This window comes from Ipomoea nil, unplaced genomic scaffold, assembly GCF_001879475.1.
Source record: "Ipomoea nil cultivar Tokyo-kokei standard unplaced genomic scaffold, Asagao_1.1 scaffold1031, whole genome shotgun sequence".
Lineage (NCBI taxonomy): Eukaryota > Viridiplantae > Streptophyta > Magnoliopsida > Solanales > Convolvulaceae > Ipomoea > Ipomoea nil.
Genome location: NW_017617459.1, coordinates 330961 through 346767, shown reverse-complemented (window position 1 = coordinate 346767; position 15807 = coordinate 330961). Strand labels below are relative to the sequence as shown.

Below are 15807 nucleotides of genomic sequence, written 5' to 3'. Positions count from 1 at the left end.
TGCCTAAAAAATAGAGTTAGTTCCAATTACCTATTTGTACAATCTTCTTTTACTCAGTTTGCAATTCTAAGACTTTATATCTAAATATATTCTGCCTAAAAAATAGAGTTAGTTCCAATTACCTATTTGCACAATCTTCTTTTACTCAGTTTGCATCTCTCCAAAGCACCTGATGTCCAAGCTGGTAGACCTGGCAATTATGGACACGACCTGTTAACACGACACGAAACTGAACACGAAAATAACGGGTTAGTGTTTAGCCTTAACGTGTCCCGGGTTGTTAACGGGTTGACCCGTTAAGGACCCGTTATTCTTCGTGTGTTAACGGGTCAACCCGTTAAACCTATTAAGAACCCGCTTAACCCGTTAATATTATCGTGTTAACCCGTTAACACGAACCCGTTTACCAAACCTGTTTATAACCCGCTAAAAATCATTGTCATTTATGAAAGAACCATTGTCATTATTGTGATTACAAAAGATATTATGTACATGACTAAGGATGAATTTATTACATTAGGCCAAGATTCTACACCAATTATTGATGTTCAACAATTTGAAATTTGATTTTTGACTGTGTTCAATTTTATTCTAAAAACTTGTATAGACTCCTTTAATTATGATTTTTGGATGTTATTTTATTATGTTATGAATGTTATGAATTGAATATTTTTTAGTTTGTTTGATGAATTGAACTGTAGGTTTTATTTCTTTTTTTTTTTTTATAGAACTTAACTTTAAATTTTAGTTTTTTTAAATATATTAATAAAAATAGCGGGTTTAAACGGGTTTCGTGTCATAACGTGTCGACACGACTTGTAACCTGTTAACAAAACGTGTCTATCGTGTCAACCCGTTTAACCCGTCAATAAATCGTGTTCGTGTTCGTGTTAAAAATTTGAACCCGTTAACCATAACGTGTCGTGTCCGTGTTTAGCCTTATCGTGTTCGTGTTCGTGTTCGTACATTTTTTAAAAAATATTAAGTCGAGTTTAACGTACTTATGTTATAACATCAAATTTTTATATATATTTATGCAGATTTTGTGTTGACCGATTCGCACAAAATGAACTTTGCTTTAGTATAGATTGAGAAGTTATTATCTAATCATGGTAAGAGTTTGAAGGACTATCCTGAGATGCCAACTGCAAATTTTGGTGCCTTAAATGTTATTGCAAACAGATTTATTCAAGAAGAATTAGCATACGATTGTGCCGAACGGGAGAAAGAGAATCAAGAATTGGTAAGGCAGTTAACAGACGAACAAAAGGCAATATACAATGAAGTGTTAACTGACGTGGATCGCCAGGAAGGGTGGTTATTCTTCGTTTATGGTTATGGAGGGACAGGTAAGACTTTCTTGTGGCGAGCACTCTCTTCCGCATTAAGGTCTAAGAGTCAAATAGTGTTAAATGTAGCTTCTAGCGGCATAGCTTCGCTTTTATTGCCCGGTGGCAGGACGGCACATTCTCGGTTTGCTATTCCGATATCTGTTAATGAAGATTCCACATGCAACATACGTAACAGCAGTGAACTGGCGGAACTTCTTGTGCAAACAAAGTTGATAATATGGGACGAAGCCCCCATGATGCATAAATTCTGCTTTGAAGCCCTAGATCGAACTATGCGGGATTTGATGCGCTTCATAAATCCAATGAGTTCTAATATGACATTCGGTGGTAAGACAGTTGTTTTGGGGGGCGATTTCAGGCAAATTTTACCAGTCATTCTAAAGGGTACTAGACCGGATATAGTTAGAGCGAGCATTAGCTCATCCTATCTATGGAAATCCTGTAAAGTCCTAAGGCTGACTAAGAATCTACGTTTGAAGAGTGTTCAATCAGAAACCGAGTGCAAGGAGATCGAGGAATTTGCAAAATGGATAGCTAATATAGGTGAAATGGAATTATAGGGTGTCAACTTGAGGGGGAGTCAGAGATTACTGTTCCAGAAGATTTGTTGTTGAAGTGCGAAGATGACCCTATTGCTACAATTGTTGATAGCACTTTCCCCAATTTCCGACTGGGAATTGTCGATTTGTCATATCTTAATCATAGTGCAATTTTAGCTCCAACATTGGATGTGGTAGATGCCGTTAACCAATACATGAATGATCATAATCCTTCTGAGGGTAAGACATACTTGAGTTGTGATTCTGTGTGTAAGTCAGATGCCAATGTTGACATGTTAGCCGATTTGCACACTCCCGAATTCTTGAATGCCTTCAGATGTTCTGGAGTACCAAATCATACATTGACATTGAAAGTTGGATCACCTGTTATGCTATTGCGAAATATTGATCACACATTATGATTATGCAACGGTACAAGGTTGATTGTTACAAGGTTGGCTGACCATGTGTTGGAAGGCAAAATCATGTGCGGTACAAATGCAGGAACCAGAGTATTGATCCCTAGGATGTCACTTACACCGTCAGATCCAAGATTGCCTTTCAAATTTCAACGAAAGCAATTTCCTTTGATGATATCCTATGCCATGACAATCAACAAAAGTCAAGGACAAACGCTTGCTAAAGTTGGGTTGTTGTTGAAAAAACCGGTCTTTAACCATGGACAACTATACGTAGCTGTTTCAAGAGTTAGTAACCCCAGGGGTTTGAAAATTTTGATTTGCGGGGAAAGTGTATCATGTCTTAGTACGACTAAAAATGTTGTGTACAAAGAAGTCTTCAATAATGTATAATAACATTCAACAATTTATTATTTAAAATTTAGTATTTGTGCAAAATAATACGTTTCTTATTATGTTTCTTATTCTTATTATATTATACGTAATATTCTATGTACTATATAGGTAGTGTCCCTTAATATATAATAAAACTACTATATTCATCAATGTGTAATAAAATCACAACTTTTCATTTCACATTTTTAATTTACAGGTTCAAATAACTATATTCTATACTGTATATATATCATACTATATATATAGTCGCGCATCGCGCGGGTGCACCTACTAGTTTTGATAATATCACTATATTGATTAATAATGAGTACATGTGCATAGTGGTTTGTGAGCTTGGGAGCTATGGAGTTCCTATGGGAAAAAGTGTACATACGGCATGGAGTTGAAGGACAGAAGTTGCATCATTTGTCTTTCCCCAAGTATGGATTCTGTAATTGGAGAAGTGTCCCAATTTGAGCAAAAAGAAATTATTCTTTAACACAATAAAATTAAACAACTAAATTTATAAATGTGTTTTGGGATTGAATTAAGATATTATTTTGATTTGGGTAAAGTTCACTTTATGATCCTATCTATTAAATAAAAGACGTATCACAAGGAAATAAATTGTCAAATTATACCATATATTATGATCTACCTTGCATTGTAGACTCTAATTCAAAATAATTTTCAGATTATGTACTTACAGTTGACATATTTTGTATTTGTAGCTAACAATTTATATGTCTATAAATAAATTGAAGGCCACATAACATTGAAAATATATTATGTTTGTCCAATTAACATATATTATGTAGTTTTCAAAAAAAAAAAAAAAACATATATTATGTACATGCAGACAATAGTTTATGTTTTTGTAGCTTAGTTACAATTTTATGTCTCTATAGTTAACATGTTTCGTGCTTTCAATTTATTTACAGACACATAAATTACTAATTGCAAGTATGGAATATGTTAACTTCAAATATATAATTTTTGTAACAAAGCCTACAATACAAGATGAACATTGGTCCTAATATAATAATTGAAGGTAAATTAACTTAAGTTGCTAATAAACAAATTTTACAGAGAATCGAAGTTAGAATTTTGCGGTTACTAAGTAATTGTTTGACCAACTTATTGACTAATTTACACTAAGGGTGTGTTTGGTTCACAAAAAGGAATCGGAATCGGAATGGGTATCAAATACTTGATAATGGTAATGGGTTTTGGTGAAAATATTTAACATGTTTGGTAGTAGGGTGGAATGAGAATGGTTACTAATAGTAGTGGTTGAGAATGAATAAGGGAATAAAACCCTTATTGTATTTGGGTATGAGTTTTTCAATTGATGGGGTATTCAATTCGAAACCCATAGTAGTATACTAAAAACCAATCAACCAAACAACAACAATCACTTTCATACCCATTCCAATGGACAAAACCACCAACCAAACACACCCTAAATCTTTAAGTTCTTAACCATGTAAACATGGGTTTAGGCTCTAACTCTTTGGTTGTAGCCTACCGGCTTTCATATTGTTGATATGTCGAGCATAAAGGCTTTAACACCATATGAGCCAAGTGCATAGGCCAATCGACCCAATGGGGTTACCCAATTAGTACACAAATCTAGAAAAATAAAGAGGGAATTAGAAAGTCAGCCTCAAAGATCCTGATATTTAGCAATCTTTATAGATTCGTAGTTGTGTAACACATAATATATTGTGTCTTATTTTACGAATTTATGTCTTGTATTATGAAATAATGTACTTATAGGACATAAATTATCTACATAAATTAGATTTGAGAATAAGCAAATATATAACATGTCTATGTGTCTTGTTGTGTAAATTTTTGTGTCTCGTGTTATATATGAAATTCTATACCTTAAGAGTATTGATTTTGTACCTAAAATAAATTAAAATTTGTATAGAAACATGAGAAACGAGAAATTACAGAATCCGTTAAAATGTAAATATCAAAATGACGTCGTTTTAATCCAGGGTTCATAATACTATGTAGAACCTGACCGATATATATTTAGTGACAATACATTTTTTTTATTAATTGACCATCATAAAATGCTTTTTGAGAACAAAATTTTAACATGTAGTCATGTGCAATGTATTAAACTATAATTTTGAAAGTCATTATTGGAGCATAACATAAATTTTATACTAGTTAATCAATAAAATAACTTTTTTAAAAAAATTAATCTTCCTTCTTAAATTTCTCATAAAAGTAAAAATTTAATTTTCCTTCTTAAATTTCTCATAAAAGTTTACATCTTAACATGATATTAATTTTTTTTTTTACTTTCATTAATTGTTAATCAATTAAGAGTTAATTCCACCAGAGGTCCCTTGTTTAGGACTTTACTAAAAACTGTTTGAAAAATATAGTTACTAAAAATCAGAGGTTACTTAAAGTTCTAAATCAATTAAACCGGTTGAAATCAAAAAAATAACAAAAGAAAAATATGAAAAGACGAAAATGCCCTTACTAAAAATAGAAAAAGTCATGAGAATGACTAAAAGTGTTCAAAAAATAATAGTCTAGGATGTTAAATGGCAAAAACGATAATCTGTGACTAAATTTGGAATTGCCACCAAAGACAAGGGACCTCTGGTGGAATTAACTCATGAATTAAGTACTAGGGTAAGAGTCAAATACAACCCACAATTATATACCGAAGTGCAATTAGATCATCGAACTAAAAAAAAAAAAAAAAAAAAAAAAAAAAAAAAACTTCAATTAAACCCTTAAACTTGTTAAAATACAATTAACCCATTTGACCTATAATAACATGTTGCTCTGCCGCGTAGATGAATGTTTTTTAATTTAAAAATTAAAATAATTATATTAATTTTTTAAAAATAAATACATAGACAAACAATTTGCCATGGTAGTCGACCAGTCGTCCATGGTAGCTGAGTTAGATCGGGGGCGGCTTCTCCTTCGCCGAAAAGTTTTTTTAACAACAAAAATAATTTTTTTTTTTTAATCTGGATATGATTTCACGTAAGATGGCAAGTAAGTGTTTAAATGAAGATTTAAAAAAAAAAATTTGAGAGTCTAATTATACTTTAACATATAATTTGATGGTCTATTTAACCATTATCCCATTAACTATCTTTTATAAAAAGAATTGATAAGTAATGATTTTACAGCATCATTTCTCACATCTTAATTGTTTTATTAAAATAAAAGATTAGGTCCCTTATAAAATAGTGAAAAATGAAGAGAGTGGGTCACGACTAACGGGCATGCAGCTCCGATCCGGGGTTCGAGGCGGGTGGACAGGACCGGCGGGGTCGAGTGGTGGAGTTCATCACGCGGGAGCAGCAGCTTTATATTATAGGCGCGGGGGGGAGACGGAGCTGTCGGCGTCGTCCATGGCGCGCCAATCTCAAGGCGCCTTGGGTGTGGCATGCCGTAACCTAAAAGGGAAGCAACATTATTACTACTCTTACCATAAAAAGATTCCAACCTTTAATCTGCTCCCAGTCTAACATTTGCTGATTACCCATAAACTATTCTTTGAAACAATTCCCAAACCTTAATCATTCAGGATCATGGATAATATAATCATATATGCCGGTGGAAGTGGTTGGGACTATATCCGCACACAGATAGTTTTGTCTCCCTCTTTTTTTTTTCTTTTTTTTTTTTTTAAATAAAAATGCAAATAATTTAAGGAAGAAGAAAATTGTAAATTCAATCGTTTTAATTTGTATATGTTGTGAACTTCAATTCTTAAGGATATTTGGATCACTTAGGAATATTGTCATCATTTTTAGGTCAGATTGTATGTGATAGTCTTTCATTCCTTTTCCCTCTGTTTATGAAGCTACAAACTCCAATGTTTATGGCTAATAGCCTAATACATCTTTTTATTTTCTCAAAAAATGTTAAATAAAATAAACGAAAAAATTAGGGCAATTAAATAATAAATATGGGCAAAAACTTGTGTAAGACTGTCTCGCGAATTTTTGTCCATGAGACGGGTCGGGTCAATATTAAATTTAATGCTTATACTAGCAAATGTAATACTAAATTAGAAATAAAATGTTTATTATTTATATGGGAAAATGTAATACTTTTGAGGGAAATGTAATACTTTTACATTTTGATATAAAAGTATTACATTTTTCATCAAAAGTATTATATTTTTCTTTATAAGTGCAACATTACTTAGTGGAAATATAATACTTTTTTTTTATTATAAAAAGTAATACTTTTATATCAAAATATAAAAATATTACACTTGTCATCAAAATATTATGTTTTCCTTTATAAGTAATAAACATTTTATTCCTGATTTAGTATTACATTTGTTAGTATAAGTATTACATTTACATATTGATTTGAACCAACTTGACTCGTCTCACGTATAAAAATCTGTGAAATGATCTCACACAAGTGTGATCCATAAATATATAATTAAAATGATAACGACATGCTATCGTATTGTTAAAGATACTATTAGTGGCTGACTATCTTCTCTGCTATTCTTTAGGATTTGTTGTTGTAATTTAGACCTTTTATGTTATGGTTGTATCTGCTATTTATTTTCTTGGTCTCTGCTATTTATTTTCTTGGTCTGTACGACTGTACACACTATTTATTGTAACCTTTCTCAGCAATGTAAATCATCAGTTCTCATTTCTCTTACATGGTATCAGAGTCTTGATCACTCTCGCGAGTTTTTTTTTTTCTCTTCCTCCCAATCCCTTTTACTAGTTATCAATGGTTGTAGTTTCAGAAAACACCATTATTATTATTATTATTATTATTATTATTGTTATTATTATTGTTATTATTGTTATTATTGTTATTGTTGTTATTGTTATTGTTATTGTTATTGTTGTTATTGTTATTGTTGTTATTGTTGTTATTGTTATTATTATTATTATTATTATTATTATTATTATTATTATTGTTATTCAAATCACTGCCCCATCTCACTTCCCCATAAAACTAATTAACATCTTCCAATTAGCTGGTATGGAAAACACAGGTGGAGTCTGTTTTAATTGGACTTGATATATCCAAATATGTTGATGGCGTGAAGAGTGCTCTGAGAAAATTTTATGATGAGGCGCGTACCTCATCAGTCCAGATTATACACTATGGTATCACCAATTTAAGTGCCACGTATGTTTGTCAAAATCCAGTATTCCACTCCCGGATGAAGCACCTTGCACTTTGTTTTGTTTTTTTTTTTTTTGTTTGTTTGTTTGTTTGTTTTTTTTTTTTTTTTTTTTTGTTTTTTTTTTTTTTGTAATGAAGCGTGTTATGAAGGGATCTTTACGGGTTGTGCATGTGCCCTCTTCTAATTAAGTTGTTGACATGCTTGCGAAGATGCTTAGCAGTTGGTTGTTCATGGAGTTCAGGGACAAGATTGAAGTCTCTGACGATGTCTCCATCTTGTGGGGCATGTTAAAGATACTATTAGTGGCTGACTATCTTCGTAATTATATTTTACTTCTTTGCTATTTTTTTTATGATTAGTTGTTGTAATTTAGACCTTTTTTATTCTGGTTGTATCTGTTATATATTTTTCTTGGTCTATACACACTATTTATTGTAACCTTTCTCAATAATGTAAATCATTTGTTCTCATTTTTCTTACACGTATCACCGCTAGTATGGAAATCTTCTCAAATTTTTTATATTAATCATTTTTATTTGGTCGCCTTTAAATGGAAAATAAATTTAATTACAAAATGTACCATCAATTACACATCAAATATAAGTAGAAGCACAAAAATCCCATCCTCTCTAATCTCATTCACACAAATTCGAACAATGACACTTGAAAATATTTCTTTTTCCCCGTGACAACGTTGAACATACACCTCGCCGGAGACCATATCTCCACACGTTCACAATATTGGATTCATCATTCATTGCACTAAAACAAAAAGAAAAAGAGAAAAAGAACAAAAAGGAAAAATCAAATTAAATACAAAGACAAAGGAAGGCATCCACATGGCCTGGCTGGACAAAACAGATGGATGTGACTTTCAAAGATACTCACCCCAATTTCATGATAATAAAGATTCAAATGGCATAATTGTAGTTTGAGTCCGAGTTTTATCTTTTACAGGGCGTTTGGTTGGAGGGATTTTAAATTCCCTTCCCACTTAATTCCCATATAATTTCAAAGGCCATTAAATTCCGTAGTTTGGTTCGAGGGAATTGCAATTCCTCCATTTTCATGAAATTAAAATCCCATGTCCCCCCTGGGATTTTAATTCCTAAGAAAAAAAGATAGTGATGAGTCAAAATTATCTCTTCCCTTTTTAATCTAAAATTAATGTCTAACAACAATAATGGACTTTATACTACTTATTCCCTTTCAATTCCCATGTATACCAAACATTGGAATTGAAATTCCCAGTAATTCTATTCCTGTCAACCAAACACTGTAATTTAAATTCCCACTTTATTCCCAGTAATTCAACTCCCATGGAATTACAATTCATTTCCCACATAATTTCCCCCCTCCAACCAAACGCCATGTTGAAGGAATTAAAACATTAAAACATTTGGACAAAAATAACATACTTTTAAAAGCTAGACAAATTTGAAAAAAATAAATTTAGAAAAAATTTGTTTGGGACTTGAGTTTATGATAATAAACGCAAGTCCCGAACTAATCTGTTTTTCCGATTTTTTTTTTCTTTTTTCGCCTCAAATATGACATAATTGTGTTTGTCGGTAAAAATGTACGCAAGTACAACTTACGTTTGTCTTGCGACATACGACAAATGCAAGTTACACTTGCGTTTGTAAAAAAGAAAAATCATTCAAATTTTTTAGTGTAATATTCGCTTCTAATTAATATGAAGTTTTAATAGTACTTTTTAATTAGTCAAAAAGGTGACTATTTAATTTTTGTTATGATAAATTTCGTTATTTCAGATGAAAAATTCACACATAATTTTTGACATGAGTGATAATTGAAAGCAAATTAATAATTCTGAATGCTACACCTATTTCTTTCAATTATTAAAGATTCTAATTCTCAAATTTTGAATACCCTAAACACTAAAAAATGTTTTTTTTTCCTTCCAAACTACTAAATGATTCATGAAGATAATCTCTAATGGTAGTAGGAACTTGCTCAACGTTGTTTAGATTTTTGTCCAACAAAATCATATTGAAAATATATATTTTTTTATTTTTATATTTGTATTATTCAATTTTCTGTCTAAAATAACTTTATTCATTAAAATAAAGACTAAATAAACAACTTCCTTAAGTAATTAGGGACACTTTTACTACTCCTTTTATCTCATTTTACATGTCCAATTTATAATTTATTGATAAAATAAACTCTTTATTGTTTTTTTTTTTTTTACTTATTTTCTTTAGTATTTTAAAATTATTATTTTTTGTATGAGTTAATTAATATTTTGGTTCCTCAATTGTTTTCCAACTGTCAATATAGTTCATAGTTTTTAATTTTGACTAATTTAATTCTCGAATTGTTTAAGATTTGGCTAATTAAATCCTTTCAGGGACCAAACTGGTGATTTTCACATTTTTTAAATTTTGTCAATTTGGTCCCTGAAATGGTTTAATTGATGAAATTTTAATCTATTCGATGATCAAATTTGTTGAAATTGAAAATTATGGACTACATTAATAGTTGGGAAACAATTGAGGGACCAAAATGTTATTTTTTTGGTAATTTAATAATATTTTTAATATAATTACTAAATATATAAATTTTAAATATTAATATCAAACTTAACATTATAAAAAATTAAATTAAAAATAGTTTAAATAAGTCAGGTTAACTGAATTAGAGACATAAAATAAGACCAACAAAGTAATTTTTATAATTCAAAAGATTTTTTTAGAAAAAAAAAGAGGAAAAATAAAAGCATCCTAGAATAAATTCATAAAACTGGTTTGATAACTTGATTATTGGATTTCCTACCTAAGACACCTTAAAGTAAAGGAGTAAAGGACCCACAAGAACATGAGAGTAAGTGAGAGAGTATGCTTGTGGGTTGTTTAATCTTTCTTAGCTGCCGTTTATACTTTATACTTTACCCATTTTATAGCGCTCATAATAAATTGAGCTTGAAGAGTTGTATTTTGGAATCTTCTGGTGGTTAAAAGGAAAGTGGATGTGTCAGAGGAGTTGACCTAAAATTTCCCAAACAGAGATTTTTTGGGTTTATTCACAAGTGGGGGCATTTAGTATATTTGCTACATTGGCGTATTAGTGTTTGGAGTGGTTTCAATGATCGATTTGAGGGTTTTGTTGAGTGTTTTTGTTAACAGTTGGTGTCTTTGAGGATTGGGTGTCTCCAATTTCTCCATTCGTTCAAGAATTTGAGAGATTGGGTTTCGAGGTTGAAGATTTTGATTTTTGTGGGTGAAATTGAGGAAGCTTAGGTTAGGAGTAGCACTGTGGACTGTGGAGAGATGGCTTGTATGAAGCTGGGATCAAAAACAGATGCGTTCCAGAGGAAAGGGCAAGCATGGTAAAAGTTTTTTCAAGTTTCAACTTGCAATTTTCAAGTTTGTTTGTTTTTTTTTTTTTTTTTTTTTTTTTTTTTTGCTTCAATTTTATGGGTTTTCTTCTAATTTTTCTGTATGCTTCCAGAGAGAGAAAGAGAGGGAGAGATTTGCACTTCTTTACTGCTAAATGCATCTGTAGATTGTGCCTTGTTATTCAAATTGTTGTTCATTCTTGGCAGCCTCAGTTGAATTCTAGTGTTTCTCATGTGTATATTTTCCCAGATTTTGAGTTTTTGTTTAGTTGTTGTAAGGGCAGGGGGTTTGGGTGGAGGGTGCTGGTATGTTTGTATTATATGAATATTACTTTAGCTGGAGCTGTTGAAGTGTGATTAAGTTGGGATTTGAACCTGATTCTACCCTGCATTTGGGTTATCCTTTGAAGCTCAGGTATTGTCCTCGGTTTTAGGGACATAATAGTGAGGAGGCGGTGCCGCGGTGGTGGCGGTTTCACCAGCCGCCAGCGGTGGTAGGGTTGGCAGTCATGGATTGTTAGGTCTCTACCAATGTTGAAAAAATCGCTAAGCGCCTGGAGGACCGCCTAGGGCGCCTGGAGGACCGCCTAGGGCGCCTAGGAGGCTGACCGCCTAGCGCCTAGGCGCGATTTTTGCAACACTTGTCTCTACTGATACCATATGAGAACAATAGTTTTGGGAAGAATTGTACTATTGGTCAATCCAAATTACAGAATACAGGAAGAGATGTATTTATAAGAGTACGATTAGTGCTAGTCAAGTCAAGAATGATAGAACATAGATTTACAATAATACAGTGAGAGGAAGAATGAATTCTAATGTGAATAGAATACAGAGTCCTAATAATGGTGTCATGCTGAAAATTTTGATGGATACGAGGGACGAGGGTTGATCCAAGCGTAAAGGCCGTATATGTACTTGTTGGCAGGGTAATATAGATTTTTTAAGCTGCATAAGACTTGGAACTGTATTTCTTTGCTTTTCAATTCCATTCTGCAATGTCTGTTGATAGCTTATAGTGAGCTTTAGTGGTAAATGGCCGAAGGAGACATACTTAAACTAGTGGAATTAATTGGTTCGGGACTAATATTATGTAGGGGATTAATTTACTTGTGGCATTTTTCAAGTAGAAACGCCCGAAATACTTTAGACTATGTTTGACATGCTTCATGTGAATTGTGAAATATGCGCATTTGTCTCTCGAAATTAATTAATTCTGCAATAATTCGCCCACAGGTTCTGCACAAGTGGTCTCCCAAGCGATATTGTTGTTGAAGTTGGGGAAATGTCCTTCCATCTTCACAAGGTAAAATGCGCACAGTTGAGCATATATATAATATATAAACATAAATGTGCAATCCAACTATCAGCTTAGGCTTTTACTTGAATTTGGTATCAGAGCCAACCCACATTTTATTGCATGCAGTTCCCGTTGCTTTCAAGAAGTGGAGTTATGGAAAGACTTATTGCAGAAGCATCGGAAGGAGAAAATGGTTGTATTATTAAACTTCCTGATGTTCCGGGTGGGGATAAAACGTTTGAGCTAGTGGCTAAATTTTGTTACGGGGTAAAGCTCGAACTTACTGCAGCAAATGTTGTGTACCTTCGGTGTGCTGCCGAGCATCTTGAGATGAGCGAAGAGTACGGGGAGGGGAATCTTATTTCGACGACTGAAATGTTTCTAAATCAAGTAGTTCTACGTAGCTGGAAAGACTCTTTGAAAGCACTCCAATCGTGCGATGATGTTAGCACTTATGCTGAGCAACTCCATATTACGAAAAGGTGCATCGATTCGTTGGCTGCAAAGGCGTGTACTGACCCTAATCTGTTTGGATGGCCAATAACGGAGCATGGTGGGCCCATGCAGAGTCCCGGTGGAAGTGTGTTGTGGAATGGAATAAGCACTGGTGCAAGGCCCAAAAATTCAAGTTCAGATTGGTGGTACGAGGATGCGTCAACATTAAGCTTACCTATTTATAAAAAACTGGTTTCAGCTATGGAGTCTCGTGGCATCAAAGAGGAGATAATTGCCGGTTCCCTTACTTATTATGCGAAAAAGTACCTACCCGGGGTAAATAGACGCCAAAGCACTAATGAATCCAGTAGCCGTCTTGGATCAATGAGTCTGGGATCCTCACTATCTGAAGATGAGCAGAAGGTTTTGCTCGAAGAGATAGATAGCTTACTTCCTATGCAAAAAGGCCTAGTCCCAACCAAATTCCTCTTTGGTCTTCTTAGAACTGCTATGATTCTTCGAGCAAGCCCCTCTCGGATATCAAACTTAGAGAAAAGGATAGGGATGCAGCTTGACCAGGCCACACTCGAAGATCTCTTGATGCCTAATTTCTCTCATTCCATGGAGACATTGTACAATGTTGACTGTGCCCAAAGGATTCTTGAGCACTTCTTGGCAACGGAGCAAGTGGGTGGCGGTGAATCGCCTTGTTCAATTGATGATGCACAACTGATGGGGTCCCCATCACTTACACCGATAACTACGGTAGCTAAACTAATCGATGGATACCTTGCCGAGGTTGCCCCAGATGTTAATTTGAAGCTTCCCAAGTTTCAGTCTCTTGCTGCTGCTGTTCCTGAATATGCAAGGGCATTGGACGATGGTCTTTACCGTGCAATTGACATTTATCTCAAGGTATATATAAATCCGTTCAATTACTCTGCTATTCGTTATTTCATATAGCATAAACAGTGTTTCTTTCCCCTTCAATTCAAAATTGTTGGGCGGAGGCCTGAAGGGCCAAGTCCAGCACCGGGTGGCTAGGGCATTGTTGGGCGGAGGCCTGAAGGGCCAAGTCCAGCACCGGGTGGCTAGGGCATTGTTGGGCGGAGGCCTGAAGGCCAAGTCTAGCACCGGGTGGCTAGGGGATTGTTGGGCGGAGGCCTGAAGGGCCAAGTCTAGCACCAGGTGGCTAGGGGATTGTTGGGTGGAGGCTGGAAGGGCCAAGTCCAGCACCCTGTCTCTCGAAAATGTGGTGGCAGTATAACGAAATAAAGTTGTGCATTCGCTACTAGCTATATAACTTTTGGTGTAGTGGTAAGCGCTTGATCCTAACAAAAATAAAAGAAAAACGAAAACCCAAAGGCAACTATGGTGCTTAAAATGAGTTAATGCTAGACTGAATCCTTATGGCTTGTTTTAACGTCGTGTTTGCAGTCACACCCTTGGTTGGCAGAATCCGAGAGGGAGCAACTCTGCCGGCTAATGGACTGCCAGAAGCTGTCGTTGGAAGCATGCACCCACGCGGCGCAGAACGAGAGGTTGCCTTTGAGGATTGTCGTCCAAGTCCTCTTCTTCGAGCAGCTGCAATTGAGGACATCGATTGCCGGCTGCTTCCTAGTGTCGGAAAATCTCGAAGGGTCGAGGCAGTTGAGGAGCGGTATGGTGGGAGCAGCAGGAAACGAGGGAGGCTGGGCAACAGCCGTAAGGGAAAACCAGGTATTGAAAGTGGGAATGGATAACATGAGGCTGCGTGTCTCGGAGCTAGAGCAGGAGTGCTCGAACATGAGGCTGGAGATCGAGAAGTTAGGGCGAGGAAAGGGATCTAGCGCGTGGGGAAATGTGTCCAAGAAGTTCGGTTTCAAATTGAAGTCGCAAATGTGCAGTGCTCAGGAGGGGTCTGTTAGCAACCAGAACAGCACAAACAATAATGTCAAGGCCATAAAGGCTGGGAATGCCAAGGAAAAGCGAGGAAAACACCACAAAAATGTATCTATAGATGAATAGCTGTTTGTTAGTTTCAAGATTAGTTTCTTTCTTGTTCTTCTTCCTCGTCTAGTCTTATTTGTCTTGTCTTTGCCATGTAATTTCATTAGCTTTCTCTCTCTGTCAACTTAACATCAATTGTACTTTATGCCAACTCATAAACATAAGAAATCCCCCATTCTCTTCTCAATTGCATTTCATCTTCTTGTTCAAGTACATACACCAAATTTATATTTATATTTCAGAGATCGCTTTGCTTTTTCTCCTTAGAGCATCCCTATTAATAAATCAATTTAAACATATAACGACTCATCACATTTCTTTTAATATATCTGCATTACCAAACACAATTTGGCAACGAGTAATTAAAAATAACTTGTTGTTAAATAATCCGTAAGTCATGAGCGACACCTAGTAGTATATCATGATCATTCGGTTAACAATAAAATGAATAAAATGAGATCGCGATGAACCTTTCCATTACCATTATTATGCAATAAAATCCCTCCGCACTACACTTGTTCTTAATTGGGCAAAGGTCATGGTTTAAACCCTTTATCATAGTTTAAAATTTAATAATAATCATATCTTGAAGTCTAACTCCAATATACTCTCGCCAGAAATTCATGTATAAGATTATTACTAAATAAAATAGAACATGCGCGTTACCGCAAGGCGGTGAATCCTTTATTGAATGCACACATACTATGAATTTGCCATGGATAGGGCCGATCTATCATTTTATAGGTCCGGAATAAAAACAAGGGCCCTTAACATATGAAGTTAAAGGATTGTATGGGTTAATTGCAAATAATTAAATGATAATTTTAAATTTTTGAATACATATAATTTTTTATTTAAAAAAAAACATTTTAAATTAGT

The 15807-nt window shown here is 34.2% G+C and overlaps 2 protein-coding genes across 2 annotated transcripts; both read left to right on the top strand.

Annotated features, from left to right (window-relative positions):
• Positions 1-1138: 1138 nt before the first annotated feature.
• LOC109180674 (ATP-dependent DNA helicase PIF1-like) lies at positions 1139-2313 on the top strand. The gene is made up of 2 exons (XM_019330361.1): positions 1139-1793; positions 1913-2313. Exons 1-2 carry the CDS (start codon positions 1139-1141, stop codon positions 2311-2313), a joined length of 1056 nt encoding a protein of 351 aa, XP_019185906.1.
• An 8350-nt stretch (positions 2314-10663) lies between these two features.
• On the top strand, positions 10664-15115 carry LOC109180690 (BTB/POZ domain-containing protein At1g30440). Its single transcript, XM_019330390.1, has 4 exons — positions 10664-11195; positions 12441-12510; positions 12631-13854; positions 14377-15115. Exons 1-4 carry the CDS (start codon positions 11137-11139, stop codon positions 14944-14946), a joined length of 1923 nt encoding a protein of 640 aa, XP_019185935.1. The 5' UTR covers positions 10664-11136; the 3' UTR covers positions 14947-15115.
• Positions 15116-15807: the final 692 nt, after the last annotated feature.

What these genes read in the sequence shown, in the direction of transcription:
- LOC109180690 (XM_019330390.1), top strand. Translation starts at nt 11,137, where the DNA reads ATGGCTTGTATGAAGCTGGGATCAAAAACAGATGCGTTCCAGAGGAAA. An exon ending in CAGAGGAAAGGGCAAGCATG is followed by an intron (nt 11,196 to 12,440) that starts GTAAAAGTTTTT and finishes ATTCGCCCACAG; the next exon opens with GTTCTGCACAAGTGGTCTCC. An exon ending in CAATTGACATTTATCTCAAG is followed by an intron (nt 13,855 to 14,376) that starts GTATATATAAAT and finishes TCGTGTTTGCAG; the next exon opens with TCACACCCTTGGTTGGCAGA.
- LOC109180674 (XM_019330361.1), top strand. Translation starts at nt 1,139, where the DNA reads ATGCCAACTGCAAATTTTGGTGCCTTAAATGTTATTGCAAACAGATTT. An exon ending in ATCCTATCTATGGAAATCCT is followed by an intron (nt 1,794 to 1,912) that starts GTAAAGTCCTAA and finishes ATGGAATTATAG; the next exon opens with GGTGTCAACTTGAGGGGGAG.